The sequence below is a fragment of the Anopheles coustani genome, chromosome X, assembly GCF_943734705.1.
Source record: "Anopheles coustani chromosome X, idAnoCousDA_361_x.2, whole genome shotgun sequence".
Taxonomy (NCBI): Eukaryota; Metazoa; Arthropoda; class Insecta; order Diptera; family Culicidae; genus Anopheles; species Anopheles coustani.
The window spans coordinates 5923931-5941654 of NC_071290.1; the positions used below are offsets into that span (position 1 = coordinate 5923931).

Here is a 17724-nt window from a genome sequence, read left to right on the forward strand (position 1 = left end):
CAATCTTTGTTGTTTATTCTTTTAATCCGAAAGAATCCCGGTGGAAATTCGATAGCAGATGGTTTTTGGTTTCCGTCAAAGCTTGCTCGTGTAGCTCGATTGCTTGCGAAACGACAAATGGCCAAGGACTTTCTGCCTGATACCGAGAACACTTGATCGCCTGAGCATCTCAGAAAATCATCTCGGAAAAGCACATCGGAAGAAAGAGGAAAATATATGGCAACCGTGTTGAAAGACTTCCTAGTGTTCAGGTAGTTTGTTTAATATGTTTTATCAAACGTTCTTTATTCGTTTTGTAAAACGCAAATAGAAGAGAATGTTAAGTATCAACTTTAATATCGAAAAAACAGTTTTCAAAATCACTATTTTGTCTTTACTTTGCATTTTATTACTATTTTGATAAATTTATTTAAAAACTTTAAGAGTATGTGACAACATAAAACCTCTTTTACAAACATTGTTTGTATATCTTGGATGATGAAGTGAAGAATCTTTTATGGTTTTATAACAATTTTGTCTTTTTTATTGCTATCGTTATCTCTTTTTAAGTATTCTAATGAAAACATCGGTCAAAGTATCGCAAAGAAACATACTAGAAAGTCAAAAGAACCTTTAATAACTGCTCTCAGGAAAGGTTGTATCGATATTGTATTACAAACGATCATTTCCCCGAAGGTTGTTTTCTTTACTTCCAATTTCGAATGATTAATAAAGTTAGTCAAGAGACGCAACTTCAGCTAATAACTGTGTTTTCGAAAACAAGACGCACGAAACAGCATTTAAAAGTCTATATAACGTACGGTGAGCAGTTCCCTACCGGCTTTTGGGCTCGCTTTCTGTTCTCTTCTCCTTCGGGCTTCCCAGAAAGTGGGGAGATATTACTCGCGTGACGCGTGTAATTGCCCCGCGACCTTATCAACACCCATCGTAGCCCCAAACGACGTCGTCTGAGCCGGTGTGATCTACCGGCGAACGTATTCCCCGTGCCGCTGCAGATAAGCGATGCTTCAGGTGGAAGTAACAGCAGCTTAAACGAGTGACTACCACGAGGAAACCTTCGTTTTCGTGTTTGTGTCCTAACTGCAGATCGATTCTTCTTCAATTACGCTGTTTATTGGTTTGCTTCCCATTTTGGACGTTTAATTTCGTTGGAAATCTAATTGTAATTTGTCCTGGCGTGTTCAACGATCGATTTTATCCAGGGTTTGTTGAAACCAGGATTAATTATTTATTAATTAACGAAATCAATCCTTTAAAATTTCATTCAACCATGCTTTTCAAACTCTTACTACGTTTAATTTCGAGTTTAATTTGTTCCACAAGCCGTTCACTCATTGGAGGGTCTAGAAAGAATTAAACTAAAGGTAAAAACCTGTTGGATTAAAGTGACGCAAGGTTGCTGAACCACCTTTTTCGTCGAACGTCGTTGGCTATCAAATTATTTATCCGGGCGCGCTCTCCTTTCGACCTTTCCACCACTAAAATTCGCGCTCCCTCTTAATGTCTTCATCTTCGGGGCGCTGGTATTTACCCACATGATGCAAAGCTGCAGAATGTATCGAAAAACAGAAAAAATTAAACAAAACGCATCCCCCAAACGGTAATAACAATTTAAAGTTAATGTTGCAAAACTGTACCCGGAAACTGTAAAACGGTGGTAATGGTAGTTTATTGATCAACAGAGAGGATTCCATTAACGGGTGCATTAAAGTGGTAGCTGAAGCAGATTTTATGAACTCGTCGATTGACTGGAAAACAGATATAAAAAAGAGTTAAGTTTTAGAGAGTTTGTTTCAAAACATTTCCTTAGCTTTCTTTGGTAATATTTGCTTAACACATTTAGTAAAACAAAAAACAATCTTTATGAATTCGTTACAAACGTTCGGTTGTCCCCTCGTTCTCGCTCAAATTGTTGTTACCGCTGACTCACGAATTAAAAATAACCAGTGTGGAAAAGATTTCGGCAACCGGAGTCCGAAAGGTTGTATCGCAAACTAAGGAAGAGCAAACCGTGGCACGTAAAATAATTACAGTACGCGTAAAAGGTGAATGAAACCGTGCAAACTGGGGAGGTTCGGCAAATCTCGTCGCTCCCGGGAAAGAAAGATCGGCCGAAAAAGGGGGGTGGGAAAGAACACAAGAAGAGGTAAGAGGCAGAAGCGGCAGATTTGTCGACCGGAGGAGGAACACGCGCGCCTCCGATTCGGAAGGAAAAATATGAACGCGCTGCATAGGAGCAATTAAGCAGAACGTAAATTCGAACGACCGGAACGAAAAAACAAAATTGTTCCAAATTATTTATCGGCCACGCGATGAGCCTTTTCCACCGGAAGGGACCCGTGCGGTGTGCCGTACCGCCCCGGACGGAGCCGGTGGAAAATTCATTCCGAATAGTGTCGATGAAATCAATTTTCGAAGGTGAAAAACCCCGATGTGCCCGAAACGGATTGGCAAAAGGGGGCTTCGGTCGCATTGAAACATCGGTAAATAGAACCAAAAAAAAAAAAAAGAAGTCAAAATTAATGTCATTTGTTAGCCATGTTCACACGCACACGCGGCTCTTTCGAATGAAAAAAACAAAAAAAAAAACCAACAGCAAACGGCACACGAACCCTAACCGTTTGCAAACATAAATTCTCCGGTTTCACAAACAGGTGAACGACGGCGGGTGGCGGGGTTTGTGGAATCAGTTTTCCGCTCTAGCCATCACCACGCTTCGGCAGCAGCCTCCACCCCATCGCGGGGGAGGGGTGGGGGGGGGGGGGGGGTTTGGGATTATTCTGCCCCGGGCGTGCCGTCAATTTATCTGAAACCGTGCACCGCGAAAAACGCCGAAACTGAACCAGAAAATGGAGGAGGAAAAAAAAATACGGACCCCAAATACGCTGCCTTCTCGCGAAAATTATAAACATAAATGAAAATAAAATTAAACTGCACAACGGTCTAATGAAGGAACGAAGCTGAAGCCGGGGAGGAGGAGCACCAACCTCCAAGCGTGCTGTTCACCGTCGTCGGGTATTTTCGTTTCATTATTATGGCTCCGCAAGGCAGCGGTTCGCGGTCGCGTGGACCCCACGAGCCCGCGCAAATCCCGGCCGGGGTTCCGATGCACACGCGCCGTGCACTTGCTGCTGCACTTTGCACCGGACGATGCGGGCGAGATGACAGCAAGCGGCACGCAGGTTCCGGGAGGACAACATAACAACCAACAACCGCGTGGAGACGCGAACGCAACCGAGTGCCGTTGGCGTTGGAAGCTTCCATCGGAGCGAATCGGTTGCCTCCTCCTTTAATAAAAGCAAAACTACAGGCACGCACTCACTCGCTCGCTGGGCTCGTTTATTTCTCGACCCGAGATCCAGCAGCGCGTTCCGCACGTCGTCGCAATGTGGAGGGAGTTAAGATTAAGATCCGGTAACGAACGTTAATCGATTTGGAAGAGCCAAATTTGATTGACTCTCTGTTTGGTTTGGTGCGCTTTGGAGGCCCTTGCACAATCAATTACAAACATTCGGTGCGAACGGAAGTGCTCTCACTCTTTCCTTGCTTTATTTTATCACAATGTAGCGGTTACAAATAGAGTTAACATTTAAGGTGTAGATAAGAAAGGATAAATGATATAAAACAAATTAATTGGAAATAATAACACGGTTCAACAGCAATGCTACTAGTCGTGTATATTTTAACTCTTACCGAAACTATTTCGTGTGTATTTTAACTCTTGTTTTAAGTTGTTTTGTTCAATTTTTCAATTTCATTCAATAATATTTTTCAAATGTACTTACTTCAAAAGTTTGCTGTGTTTCCAGAATATTGTTTAAAATGGTTTTTATAAAACTGTATTACTACTAACTACACATTCTGCACTCTTTTTCTGAGCTCTCATTTGATTGAAAAATCTATTTCGAGTTTATTTCAACTCTTGTTTCGACACAAGTTAAAGGAACTGTTTAATCCTAACGCGTTCAATCGCTCACTTGGGCGTGTTTAGCAACATTCAAAATCACTATTGTTGTATCAACAAACAAACATTAGAAACATGTTTGCATTCTGTTAAAGTAGATCGTAGAACCAAAAACAGATAAAATACTAGTAAAGATGATAACACGGTGGTAAGGGTACAAAGAAGGAGCAAAGAAAAAGAAAAATGAAATAAAAATACCGATTCTGCCAGTGTTAGGGTATGTATTGGGGTGATTTTTGCAAAGATTTAATCAAAACCAAAAAGAGTTGTTGCAAACGAGCAAGTGAGTTGCTCAAAATCCGTTTTGCTCCAGTTTGAATGTCACTAAGCGGTTTGTCTCGGGAATTGAAATGTCTGCACACAGCTTGGTTGATTCGAACCGGCTGTTTGTTGTTTTTGCTTTCACTAACTTTCTGTTGATGTTGCCGAAAGCCCTCGTTTGAAGATAAACTCCGGCTATCCAGACCGAGCCAATGTGCTGGAAGCTAATGGCGATATCGTTTTCCCACCCGGACAACAAAGTTAGCGTACGGAGGATGCCGCTGCCAGAAGGCAGCCTCATAAGCCTCGTAATGATAATCACCCAATCCAATCAACGCCCAACATCGATCCAGGGTAGAGGGGGAGGGGATGGGGACTATTATTGAATCGCATGATTGGATGGGTTGTTTTGACAAGCGCTTGTTCTCGGAGTGCGCGTCCTGTTTTTGCCGCCACCTTGATTATGGAAAAAACCAGCGCGCTTCGACGGAAGGGTTGAGGGCCTGCATTGCTGCACGTCCTCGGCTAGAGGAGCTGTTCCAATCGGCGTGTTATACATTTCTATACGCGTTTATTGCCATGAGTTTGGAAAGTATTTGCCTTTCGGTTGCCTCGCACTCCGTTTCTGGAGTGGAGGATCCGAGGCCTTGTTGGAGGAGCCAAGGACCTGAAGGTTGCTGATGATCGCCGCGATCGAAACACACCTGGACGTGTGGCACCCTCCACCGGCACAAGCGCTCGCACACAGTGACGGTAAAAACAGGACGAGGGCGCACGAAAACATCTGCCCCGAAGTCGCGGGCGCACCTTTTCCCGAGCATCGACACGCAGCGTTGACTTGGTCGTCCTGGGCTCCTACCTCGGTATTTCTGGTGCACGTGAGCGTGTGTGTGTATAGGGGCGTTTGGGTCGTGTCACCTGAGAGTACAGGACGAAGAATGTGAGAGTGGAAAGCATATCCAACGAGGCTCCTTTCAAATTTTGATCCAGGACCTCGTGGATGAAGATCAAGTACTTCCGTTGTTGACTACGTCTGATTGCCTAGAAAGAACGGGCTTTTAAGGTTGATCTTAAGGTTCACAAAATTCTGAGGTCCACGTAACTCCTTGGATGTTGTGTTACCGCACCCGCGTGCGTGTGTACTTCATCAACATTTTCGCTGAACTGTACCTCCTTAAGTCACAACCACCCTTTAGCCAACGTCACGACGGAAGCGATCCTTCGCATAGGTGAAGGGTGAACTAGGGAAAGAAAGGACCTTTCCGGTACTTCCGCGGATCCTTCTCGCGCACGGCACGCGCTCACACTCACAGCCCCCACGAGTTGTGTCCCCGCTCGGCACGTGGCAGAGTGCGCCTCCTACTTCTCTGCACGCGCCGTCCCACTTCCGGTGTCATAGGTGCGCGCACCGGTAAAACGTAAATGCTAAATCATACGTAGGCAAAACCCCGGCCTGAACGACAAAATCACAAAGTGAACCCAGAAGGACTTCCGCCCGAATCACGGCGGAAATTTGATGCCCGGACCCCGACGCCGACCGAACCCCTTTTGCTTTGCGCAATGGGAGGAATAATTTGTTGCCTTTCGTTTTGCCCGATCTGATACAGTTTTGGTTGGTGACTTCGGCCTGAAGAATGAAGGTAACGCCTACCTCAAGACATGGGTGGGACCTGATTTGGATCTGGAACGTGCACGTTACAATCGTTGCAGATTTCTTCTTCCCTATTCGCATGCTTTGTGTTTGTCGATAGACGTGTTGGACTGAGTCCTCACTTATAGCAAAAAAGTTGGACTGATAACGAACTAAATTTCGAAGGATGTTTCACCAACCACGACTTCGATTGCGTTCGAATCAAGTACATGCTGTAAGTATCGATGGATATATCCATTTCCCTGGTGAGCTCTAGCGACTCGACGGTTCGATCCATTATTCCGCGCGCAAAGACAGTCCCAAGTCCCGAACGAAAACGGATAAACCCTGAGACCCCAAGCGAGCAGAAAGGGTCCAGCCTTAATTTCTGCCGGCTCATCCTCCACTGGATGTCCCCGTCATGCTTTTCTCTCTCTCTCACTCTCTCCCTCGCCCTTTCTTGCTCGTCCTTTTTGTGGATCTTGCTTTACCTCCCGCTTGAGGCTTCAGCTGCCAATCTTCCCAGCGCCTGCGCCCGAGGTAAATACGAAGTCGAGTCGAGAGTCTGGCTGGGTCGTGTGCCTCGGCGTTCGATGGCACGCTTTTCTTGACATCGATGGCGGAGGGTGTTTGAGGAGGATCGAGGACCGAACATCGAACAGAACAAACAGGACCACGATGATGGTGTTGATGACGGCGACGATGACGATGATGGTGATGATGATGCCCGATTCCTTTTTTTTGTACCTTTCTGGCTGATTATTGTTTTGCTTCCTTCGTTTGCTCGTTCCTACTCCTCGGGGCTTAGGGTCCTGGGTATTCATGGGTGTGTGTGAGTGTGTTTGTCGCTGGTCCCTCCATGCTTTGCTTAACGCGTCCTTTTTTACCGTGCTCCATTGTGTACGCCGGCTAGCACTTATTTCTGGCCTTTTTCACAATCTCTCTCTCTCTGGGCTGGTGTTCGGTAGGGTTCCCCAAACGATGTTCCTAGTCCCGAATTTTTCTTTTGCGTGTCCACAAGGGTGCCCCTTCCTGACAGGACCCGGAGTTTAGTGTCCCGTTCTCGGGTGCCCAGTCAAAAAGAGAGTCGGTAAAAGTATAGGCGACTAAACAAAGCCTTGGATCTTGGAGGACTGCGTATATCCTTTAGAGCGTCGATGAAAGGCTCAGCAGGATTCTTGAATAAACATATTCAGACTACGCGTCTTTGCTTGATTTTCATTCCCGATTGCTAATCCAATTGCCAGCGCGATTCTCTTGGTTGTCCTCTGCGTGTTAAAGCGTTTATTCTTATAGGAATAGAACTGATTTATAGCAGAAACATTTTCATTGATGAAACTTGGCTTTGGAGAAAAAGCAAACGAAGTATCCCAATAGTTCAAAACTTCTGACAGATAAAGAATACCCGGTTGACAGAAATTGACATTGTTGCTGGTACTATGTAGTTCCAGCAAGAGTCCCAGCAATCTGCCATGGAAAAACTTGCTGGTACTACATGACAGCTGCAAAAAATTTGAATTTTTGTCAACCGGGTAACACAATATAATATGATATTCCTTTCAATTGACATTCGACTGATAATTTGGTGGAGACGTCATTCATGAGTAAAGGATCAATAAGTGTGGTATTGCAAAACATATCCCAGACATCTGGTTTGATTCTCTTAAATCAAGAATTAAGACGTCTTCAAATGGAGAACACGTTGAAATATTAACCTAGTCATTAGCTCTAGAGAACTCTTCAGAAAACGTCAGTATCTATCCATACCGATAGCACCAAATCATGAGTCGTTGCTCCAGAGCCTGCTCAAGCGACTTCACGTTTTGCCGTAAGTCGTGCGCCAAACACAACGATCCCCCTTCCCGCGACCACGCCACCTCTCCCTCCTCGAGCAATCCCTGCATTGTCGCCCCTGTATTCAATTTAACGTCAAGAGAAAATCAACCAAGGTACGCTAGGACCCATGAGTCCTGTGGAAACTCCGCGCGAGGGTTCGTACTCGCCATTGTGTGCTGTGTGTGTGTGTGTGTGTGTGTTGATAGGCACAGCGAGACAAATCTCGTTCCCGAATCTCGCACAGGCAAATCTCTCCGCAACCGCCGCAACCCCGCGGGACAGGACCTCACCGAGGCCGGTCTAACAAACAATTGGCGGAATTTTACGTTCCCGAATGCGGCCGGGAATACCAACGGAACCTTAGCGGCGCACGTCACCTTGATGAAATCGTGTGAATTCCACCATCTGTGTGCGTGCGTGTGTGTGTGTGCGCGGCTATGTATACGTCCTTTTGGGAGTCGAGCGCGCGAGGGGTTCCGCAGAGGGTTTCGGCCTCGCACGCAGGGGTCCTTGATTAATGTTTCCATGCGCAGCGATCCCTTTCCTGTGGCCGAGTTGGCATCGGGCGAAGCTGTCTCTTCCTGGCGCTCGCCGCATTTTCTTTTATTAAAAAGCATGTACATATTTTCCATGCCAGCTTAGACCCTTCGCCGATCGAAACCGGCCGTGCCCCCGGTTTCCCTCCGTCTCCTCCGGAGGCTGAACGAATGAAATGTTTGCTTAGGGAGAGCTGTACGGTAAGCCGTAGCCATGGTAGGTTCGATGAAAATAATGTAGATTTCCGATTAAAGCAACTGTTTTCGGCCGTGCCTGCTTTAGCTTGTTTGAGCAAAGCCAAATTATCTGTGTCTACTGAACAGAAAAATGCATTTGAACAATCTTTTATAAAAGTACTTCGTTGGTTTTAGTTTTGTTTTCAATGTATAAATCCTTTATTGGTCATAAGCAAATTACGTTTACAGCCTAACGGTGAAGCGATAATTTTGAAGCTCTCCTTTTTCTAACATTTGCGTATACTTTCGACATTATGGCGCTCATTCTTCCTCGTCGTCTACGCAAAATCTCCTTGCTGCTCCTGGTTTCTGGCATCTCGCCAAGGCAATCGGGTAATAAATTAGGTGGTTTTCCTCATAAAATAAATACTACACATAAACGTGATAAACAATTGGGTCGTTATATAGCTCTATGTACACACGGGTTTCGGGCGTCAATCGTTAAGGCATCGTTTTCCAGACCTGCCGGATCGCGGGAGTTGAAGGTTGAGGGTTGGTCAGTTAGATTTTCTTCGATAGAGAACCACACCGGGTATCGGAAGTTGATCGTAGGAGTTGATAGCGATGGCAGCGCGTGATGGTCTTATCGGGGCCTAGTCCAGAATGCTCTGGTGCTGTTGAAGCTGCTGCTGGAGCTGCTGCTGGAGCTGCTGCTGGATCTGGAGCTGCTGGCTCGTCTCGATCCAGCTGATGAACGCCGGGTCCTCGGTGAGGTCCGCTTCGTCCTCGAGCTCGGACTTGATCAGCATCAGGTCTTCGTACTGCTGCTGATCGAAACCGAGGTCTTCGCCGGCCGTCGTTGGAAGTGGCTTTGGCTCCTGATGCTGCTGCTGCTGTTGTTGTTGTTGTTGTTGTTGACAGGAACCCACTTGCGGGACGCACCCAACCGGTAGTGCGTGATAGAATGAGTCGACATCGCGCTTCCCGTCCGAGTCCGGGGTGAAGTTACTCTGCGGCGAAAGCGCGAGGGCCGACTCGCTGAGCTCGTCGTCGACGTCCTCCTCCTCATCCGCGCCATCCTCCTCGTCGAGCAGTAGCTGCCCGCGGGTCCCGGAGTCCTCGCTGAAGTCCAGCCCGGTGGACGACTCCAGGTCCTCGTCGTAGAGGCGCTCCGGGTCGAGATATTGGAACGTGTTCGTACCCGGAATGCGCATGTACTGATGCCCGTTGATGATGGTGATTTGCGTTTGATCGAGCCCGGCCTCCAGGGGGCCGGCTTCCATGGCGTGGCTTGCGACTCCCGCCACCGGACCGCTCGGCTTCCCGATGACACGCGGCTTAATGGCAAGGAAGAAGTTCGTCGGATGGCCGACCGGCTCCGGAGGCGGCGTCGCCGGCAGCTGGCTGTCCCTCGGGAGTACCTCGTCGGTGAACGCTGCACCGGAGCACTCGAGCAGCCGCTCCAGGCTCTTGATGTACTCCACCGCCATCCGCAGCGTCTCCACCTTGCTCAGCTTCTTGTGCATCCCGCGAGCCGTCGTTCCCGCCTCGAACGCCTCAGCAATCTCGTCCGGGATGCGCTGGCGCAGGGCCGCAAACCCGTTGTTGACCTGCTGGACCCGGTTGCGCTCGCGCGCATTACGACGCTCGACCGCCGAGGCGGCACCCTTCTGCTCCACGCCCGAGTTCCGCTTGCGTCCCTTGCCACCGACAACCCCAACACTGCTGCTGCTGCTGCTGCTATCCACCGACGGTACAGCTCCGAACATCTTCTCCCGCAGCAGGAACTGCACCTCGGCGTTGCGCCCTCCGGTGGGCATGATGTTGGCGGCGCTGACGTAGTTCCCCAACGGCAGCTTGCGCTTCACCAGCTCCTCGGAGGGCGCGTGAGCGGTCGCGAACGCTTGGTTCTCCTTCAGCTTCATCCGCTTCAGAGGGTTGAGCGAGGTGACGAGATTGCGCACGGTGATGGTCGTGCCGGTGGGCTGCGGTCCCGCCGCCGACGGTCCGGACAGCATGTTGAGTGGAGCGTTGACTGTGGTTGCACCGAGGCACGAGGGTGGACTTCCTCCAATTCAGCAGCGATCGTCTTCAGGCACTCAACATCGAAGTCTCAGTCAACCAGGCGTGTGGTTGGAGATTCTCCAAACTTGGACATTCACTTCCGACACTGGAACTTATCACAACACCACCATTCACTGCGTTCGGTCTGAACTTCTGGAAGATGGACGCTAGATAGACCGCTTCGAACGATTCTCGAGGCTCCGGGAGTGGCACAACACTGGTTCCGTGTGCTGCCGTCACCGTGGCTGTTTTTGTTCTGCCTCGGTGTCGCGTGCCCAGCGCTACCTTCCTTGCTGCGGCAAGGGCAGGCGTCGACCACTTCCCCGGGGGAAGAAAAAACACCCGGCCTCCGAGGGATATTAAATAATACCGGCGCTCCCGATCAGCTGTCTCCTTTCCCGAGGCCCACGAGGGAAACTATACACGGGAATAAAAAATCCCCACACACATGCACACACAACTGATGTGATCTTTCCCTTCATACCTATATGATGCAGTGCCTCCCGTTTTCCCTCACTACTTTTGACTGTTATTATATTTATCCTTCATCTCTTTCACGTTAGCTTCGTTGTTGTGGTCTTTTTTCTTCTTCTTCTTCTTCTTCTTCTTCTTCTTCTAGAATGTCGCACTCCTGCCGTGCCAACTGATGATTACTCCCGGTACACAATCGACCCCGGTGCTGCACTTATGTATGTTACTTCGGTTACGTACAGGGGTCCTTGTTTCTGCTGACACTTTCTGTTCCCCGCTTCGCTCTCGTTCTCGTCCTTTTAGGTAGGACCGTTTCCGCGACGGATCACGAGATCCTGCCTTCCCCATGCCCTTCGGAAGTCCCCGCCGCTTCCCAACTGTGTGTACTTGCAGGTCGATGGAGAATAAGCGCGACCGTACCGCACGAGGGGTTTGGAAAACGGCGCACAATTCCGGTTCACATCGGCGTTGCCCCTTTCCGGAGAGATCAATCCAAGTCACGATCGGGAGCGCGCAATTGCGTATGAGGTCTATGTGCCTAGACGCAACGGCAGCAAGCCAATCGGCAATCGAGCTCTATGTGAACTGTAGACGGTAAATGCGGTGAGGATACGTCTCAGCCAGGTTCCAGTGGCCGGAACTGAAATAGCGGTGAGGCTCTTTCAAGCAATCTAATGGCTTCTAATACATAGGAAGTTATTACTAAAATATCCAACTCGCTGAAGAAATGGAACAAGCAACTTGAATGGTAAGTAACCATTTCAATTTCGGCAAAAACTTAAAATACCATGTTCTAAGCTGGAATATCTTTGCTAAAACATCACAAATAAGCTAATAATCATACAGTTTTCTTAAAACTGATCAAGTGAGCTTAGGTAATTATGGCATACGGGGTTCAGGACAGCTTCCAAACTTGTTTCACGCGTAGTTTTCTTGAATTCTGTTGTGAAACGAAGGAGTGAAGAATGGAAACTGGCGTTGAATTGAGGAACCGAATTACGAACTGTCTTGCAAAGCATATTCAGAGCGAAAAGTTGGTGACATAGTCCAGCGTGTTATCGAAGAGGGCAGAATAGTCCACGAACTGTGAGAAAAAGACTACTACAGACAGTTTATGAAAGAAGAATAGTCAAAAAAGTGCGGCAAGAACCAACCGCCAGTACTCCAAAATTAGCTGAAGAGAATAAAACGCATCTACTAAAACTAATTATGATATAATTTAAAGGACATAGTTAACGTAAAATGGAAAACCTCCAAAGTACACAGTTTTGTTCTTTTTCAATCTAGTATGAGATTTGTCTGGGCGCTTCTCGCATGTCGAGTGTTATAGGAATCAAGATTTGATCATACACCTCCAACCGTTTATGATTTGAATTTCAACTGTTGCTAATTCACCCCTTGGCTTGAAACACTAACTTTCAACCATGTTGTATGAAAAAAAAGTGTACCAAAGAGTCCGTGTGTGTGTATGTCTCTCTACTGCCTGGGGTTGTCCTTATCAGCGCCAGCGATCTCGATGGAGGCCCGAAAGGACCCTCTCGCGCGGAGTCGATGAGTGTTGCACGGCCTCTTCAGGCTTCCAGCTTCCATTCGGCCGAAGTGGTACTCGCGTTCTCCCACATTAATAGCGCTACACACATACACACACACACACATTCGGTGACCCAAAGGACCTGCTTTGCCAGTTCGACGGAAGCTCTTGAACCTTCGTTACATCGCACGGCGTCCCCGTGCCCTCCCCGTTCCTTCGGCGTCGCGAACTAGCGAGCTTCACCTTCATCCTCGATGTCGCCGGAAAATCACGCGCGCACTGCGCGGCTTCCTTTTCGAGCGTGGAAGATTCCGCTTCTTTGCCGCGAGTGGGATTACGAGTTTTCGTTCTGTTCGCCTTTGCTTTTCAGTGCACCGATTTTTTTTTTGTTCGTTTTTCTCGTTATTATTTCGTTACGATTAAATGTTTAACCCCCGTTGCAACTGCACTCCGCTTCTTGGAGGAGTTTCTTGGCTCGTTCAGCCGAAGGAAGCGGTGCGACGTAAGTGGAGGGAGAGTGTGTGGCAAAAACGATCGAAAGCAGAAGAAAAAAAACCCTCCGAAAAGACACAACCCGAAAAACACCGATGATCGATGCGGCAGGAATCAGGATCAAGGATCTCCCGGATTTTATGATTTTCTCTACTTTTTCCTTCTATCATTTGTGTGTATCTTCTTTCCATTCCCGTGTTTCCCTTCTCCCGCCACGGTTGCGTCCCCGTGTCAATTTTTATGGGATCCTCCCCGGTTGCCGTTCGCCTCGGCTCCCGGGAGATCCTTTTTCCTTGCGTACGTTGGCCTACTTTACCCCTCCGCCCCTTCCCACCCGGTCCCGTAAGAGCGTCGTTCGTTTGTAGATAAGATTATTGTGAAAAGGAAAATCCGTAGCGTTCGATAGAGCGTAAGTAAGTAAACGGACAAAACGGAAAGCGAAGCGAAAACGTTCGTTAGAGGGAAAAAAATGCAAAGAAAACGATCTCCAGGAGTTCAGCCGAAGTGCGTAACGCGACAGCGAGAGTGGAAAAATGAAGGCACACGAGGAGGAGTCGGTAGAAGCAGAGGACAACAACGGAGGAAAACCGTACATCATAAGAACATAATAGACCGTCGTCGTCGCACGAGAAGGAAAAACTGATTTCTTTCGGCTGGAATACGTTGCATAAGAACTAGAAAAGGGATGCGCACATCAGCACAGGGTAATCGACAACGGTATTGCGCGGATCCGGGACTTTTCCTCAAGTGAAAGTGAACCAATAACGGTGCAGATCGATGCGAAGGTAAAAGGTAGCGGTAAAGAAAGGTTCTTTGCAACCCAGACAAATAAAAAAAAGTTTGTCGATCGAAACAGCCAACCAATAGACCTTGATTTTTTCACAACCTCGCGCATACAATCGAGAACGTGATGCATTTATTTTTCCAATTGGAAATATAACACCACAACCGTTCTGGTTGGAAAGTTGAAAAATAAAAAAATAAATTATAAAACAAACCGGAAGTACAAACCCATCATTGCGCGGAGAGTCACGCATTTTCTCGGATGCAAGTGACGATGAAGTACAGGCATTTTCAGCAAATTTGATCGTTTTAATTTTTACTTCAATCTCTTGATCATCGAATGTTCTTGCACTAATTTCTTTAAATGTAAAATTAAATATTTGATTTGGTTTCGCAAATTCAGTGTATTGTAAAGTGTTAGCTTGAACTTATTTTACTCTTCGTCCTCTTCTGCACTTGCTATTGTGTCTTTCGAATCACTTTCTTCTACATTAATTCCCGTTCACTAGTTTCGTTTTGCTTTTCTTTTACACATTTTCTTACAATTTCTACAATTTGTTTTGTTTTTTCATTTCAATTCATTCAATAACAAATGGACTATAATTTGTATTGTTTTATAATTTGGTTATCTACTTCTATACAGGCTTAAGAATTCAGCCCTCGACAGAACAAATACGACTTTCCAATCAGTAAAAGGTAATGATGAAATAATGGTACACTTATTTTTAAAGTACAGTTTCAAGATTGGTGTGAAAAATGCTGTACCGATTTCAGGCGACAACAGAAGAACGGCACAAAAAACGGCCCATTCTTGACCTGTAGCAACGCGAAGCGTATGCTTCCGTCTCGCGTCCGCATCTTGGCCTCCGTCAAACGTGATGGGGTGCGAGTGTTTGGATTTTGCTTCGCAGATGCTTCGATTTCCATTCACGCATGTGCATTTCCGTTTGCTGGCGTTTATTTTTTCATTTTCTTCCATCCGAGATATGCATGTGTACCGCTCCTCCGGTTGGCTGCCAAAAACCTCTTCCACCGAGAAAAATCAAACCTTCGCTGGGGTAGATTTTCGCTTGGGGAATAGCGGACATTTCTGTGCCATTCTACAATCATTCTAAATATATCATCAACCCGAGACTGACCGGACAGTTCTGACTGCCTTTTCTGGAGGGAAAGGGGAGGGGGATAGTTGGCTCACCCCGGGTCGGAAATGGGTCAAATAGCTGGCGTGCCCAACGTGAGTCAAAGGCTTATATGGTTTGCCCGATTGGGTTTATTTTTAATTTCGCGCAGGTTCTTCTCTTCCAGAAGGGCGCGTCATTGTTTGATATGATGAGTCAGTTTGTTTTTCTTTTCCTTCGCACACAACATCGGAGCCAAACGTGGCGTCAGTGTTAACATCTGGGCGTCTTCTTGTCGAAAAAAAAAATCGGCAAAAAATTGCCAAAAATGATAGTGAGCTAAATCGCAGTCAATTTATTTACATAACTTCATAAAATCAGCGAACAAATTGTCTATCAATACTTGAATTGATTCGTAACTTCGTTTCATAAGTAAATAAACTAGTTTAAGATTAATATAAGTAGCAATAAATTAGTATGTAAAGTGTTTCAAGCTTTAAAGCTTTTGTCTAACGTACTTGCTTCTATGAATTTGTGCAGAATAACTTCAATTTTGTCAAATTAACCCCTACAAGAAGAATCTTCTGGTGTCAAAACTACATTTTGAAACGCTATTTTAAAATATCCCATGTTCAATCAAACGTTTATCCACTCCTTTTTATTCTTAATAGATTCGTAATGTTATTTTTTTATTTTTTCAGAATCAAATCAAAATAAAGATCTGTCAAGTGGGAATGCGAGGTCCCGTTTGTATGTTTTGCCTGCAAATATCTTACGTTCAATCGTGTCCAATCGAACGAAAAGCAAGATACACTGGTAGAAAATACTTGTCATTCGATTTTGAGGCTGCGCAACACGTGACAAGGGCGGGCAGGATGGGATTTTTTTTAATTACCCAACGCTGCATAAGCGACGCACAACGCCATATGTTGAGCAGTCGACGTACCGAGTCGTACGAGTTCGGGCACATGTGGCCCAACCTGGCCGTCGTCAGTGTCGGCATGGTAGGCCCGAATTTCGTAAACTATCTTCGCGACAACCGCTTTCGCCCATCCACGTGGTACGCACACATCCGGCACGCATTACGCACCCAGTAACCGAACACCAAACCTTGGCTCGCGCATTCAAATGTTTCCCACATGTGCACGAGGCTCGAAGCTGGCCGCGCGAGACCGCAGTCACAATAAACGCTGGCCAAGTGACAAACGAAGGAGACATCAATAATGGAGCGATGGAGAAAAGATGCTCGGAAGAAGAGTCACTCCGGTGCGTAAGTTTTGCGGTAGGATGCAGTTGAACCTGCGCCCGTGACGAGTGACGTGACCGTTTCCTGGTATGGCACCCATTTGGACGACGACAGGCGGACAGGCTCATCCATTTCTGGGCTCTTGGAGATCCTTGGCGAATGCTTCCTCTTTCGGCCTTTCTCGGAAAAGTTAGCCAAGCAACATGTGACGAGATGAATCCGCCGGGACTCGTCTCGAAACCTTGGGTACCCTGAAACGGGTCTTCCAGCAAAGTGGACCAATGCTGCCTCTAGTCCTCGCTCGTAAACACAGTGCTTTGCACAGTGGTACAGCACAGAGGAAGTGAATTTACTGGTTTTTGGAAAATGGCATCCGAATTGACCCATCCAAAAACATTAAGAAAATAGCTTTGCAAAGAAAGTCAACACCACAACATCGGGCAAATAAATAAAACCAACGCGGATTGGTTTTGTGATATTTAAAATCTATACCAAAGCCTGAACAAATAAATTGCTGAATGGCAATCGGTACCTTTGCCTTTTGACACGTTGACTGCCAAGCGTTTTTAGCACCAAGCGTTTCGCTTTTTCGAAGTTCTTTAGCGTTTTAGAAATCCAAGCAAAGACTAAGCGTCCCAACGAATTAGTTTCTAATACTACTATAGTTCATATGTTGCATTTTCATTCATCTATGGAGTACAAAATTTTTAGAAGTAATGATAGCTGACTATCAAAAATGTTGAAACAATTTCGCACCCCCAAAAAAGAACAAATCCAATGATTTTTCACTTATTTTTCCTTCAATAATTAATTTATACACTATACCACCAACTTTAATACTGACTGACGAATGATAACAGTGGACTTTTCTTCTCTGGCCGTCAAACTGTTATCTTTGCACCTTAATGTCCACCCCATTTCCCACTGTGTGGCACCAAGACGCGCGAAAACCCTTGTCACACAACATCATAGTCCGTTGGTTTCCCGTTCTCTGCAAGTTAGGGATACAGTGCAGTTCCGAAACCACTCAAGACACAGACGCTATCTATTTGTTTAGCAATGTATTTTTATTTTTTCGTAACTTATGTTCATAATCGTTAATTATTATTACTTTTTCCACAACTTTGATTATTTTGAGATTGGTTTTGTATTACTTTTAGTTTTGGATCGCTTCTTGTTTCAAATAACAAATAGCAAATAGCTAATTCTTTTCAAAAGCTGATTGGTTGGTTCAAAGTCATCTAATTAATAGGTCAAATGTACGTATGTTTGACAGAAGGCAACAACGGATTGAAGAAATTATTTTCTCTGATAATGATTAAGGAATTGTTATTGCATCATAAGCAAACACAGCTGTCAAAGCGACTAGAAAAATGGCACAAAATCCATTACCAAACAACCGGACAGATGCGTTACGAGCACGTTCACGAGTGTTGAGAATTTTGTCAAAGCAAGCTGGCCAAAGAGGCCACGGGTCAGTTCGACCCAAGCACGGTAAGGTGAAACCCTACGACTGCGAACCGACTCCCGTCTCAAGTGACCGCCCGGAGGCGGGTTCCCGAAGGTGCCAGACTCGTGCCCCCGGTGTCCAGTTACTGGCGCAACAGCGTCGGCT

The 17724-nt window shown here is 46.4% G+C and overlaps 1 protein-coding gene across 1 annotated transcript; it reads right to left on the reverse strand.

The window, feature by feature from the left end:
- Positions 1 to 9057: 9057 nt before the first annotated feature.
- LOC131268902 (uncharacterized) lies at positions 9058 to 10422 on the reverse strand. The gene is made up of 2 exons (XM_058271199.1): positions 9352 to 10422; positions 9058 to 9279 (listed from the first exon to the last, which is right to left on the reverse strand). Exons 1-2 carry the CDS (start codon positions 10420 to 10422, stop codon positions 9058 to 9060), a joined length of 1293 nt encoding a protein of 430 aa, XP_058127182.1.
- Positions 10423 to 17724: the final 7302 nt, after the last annotated feature.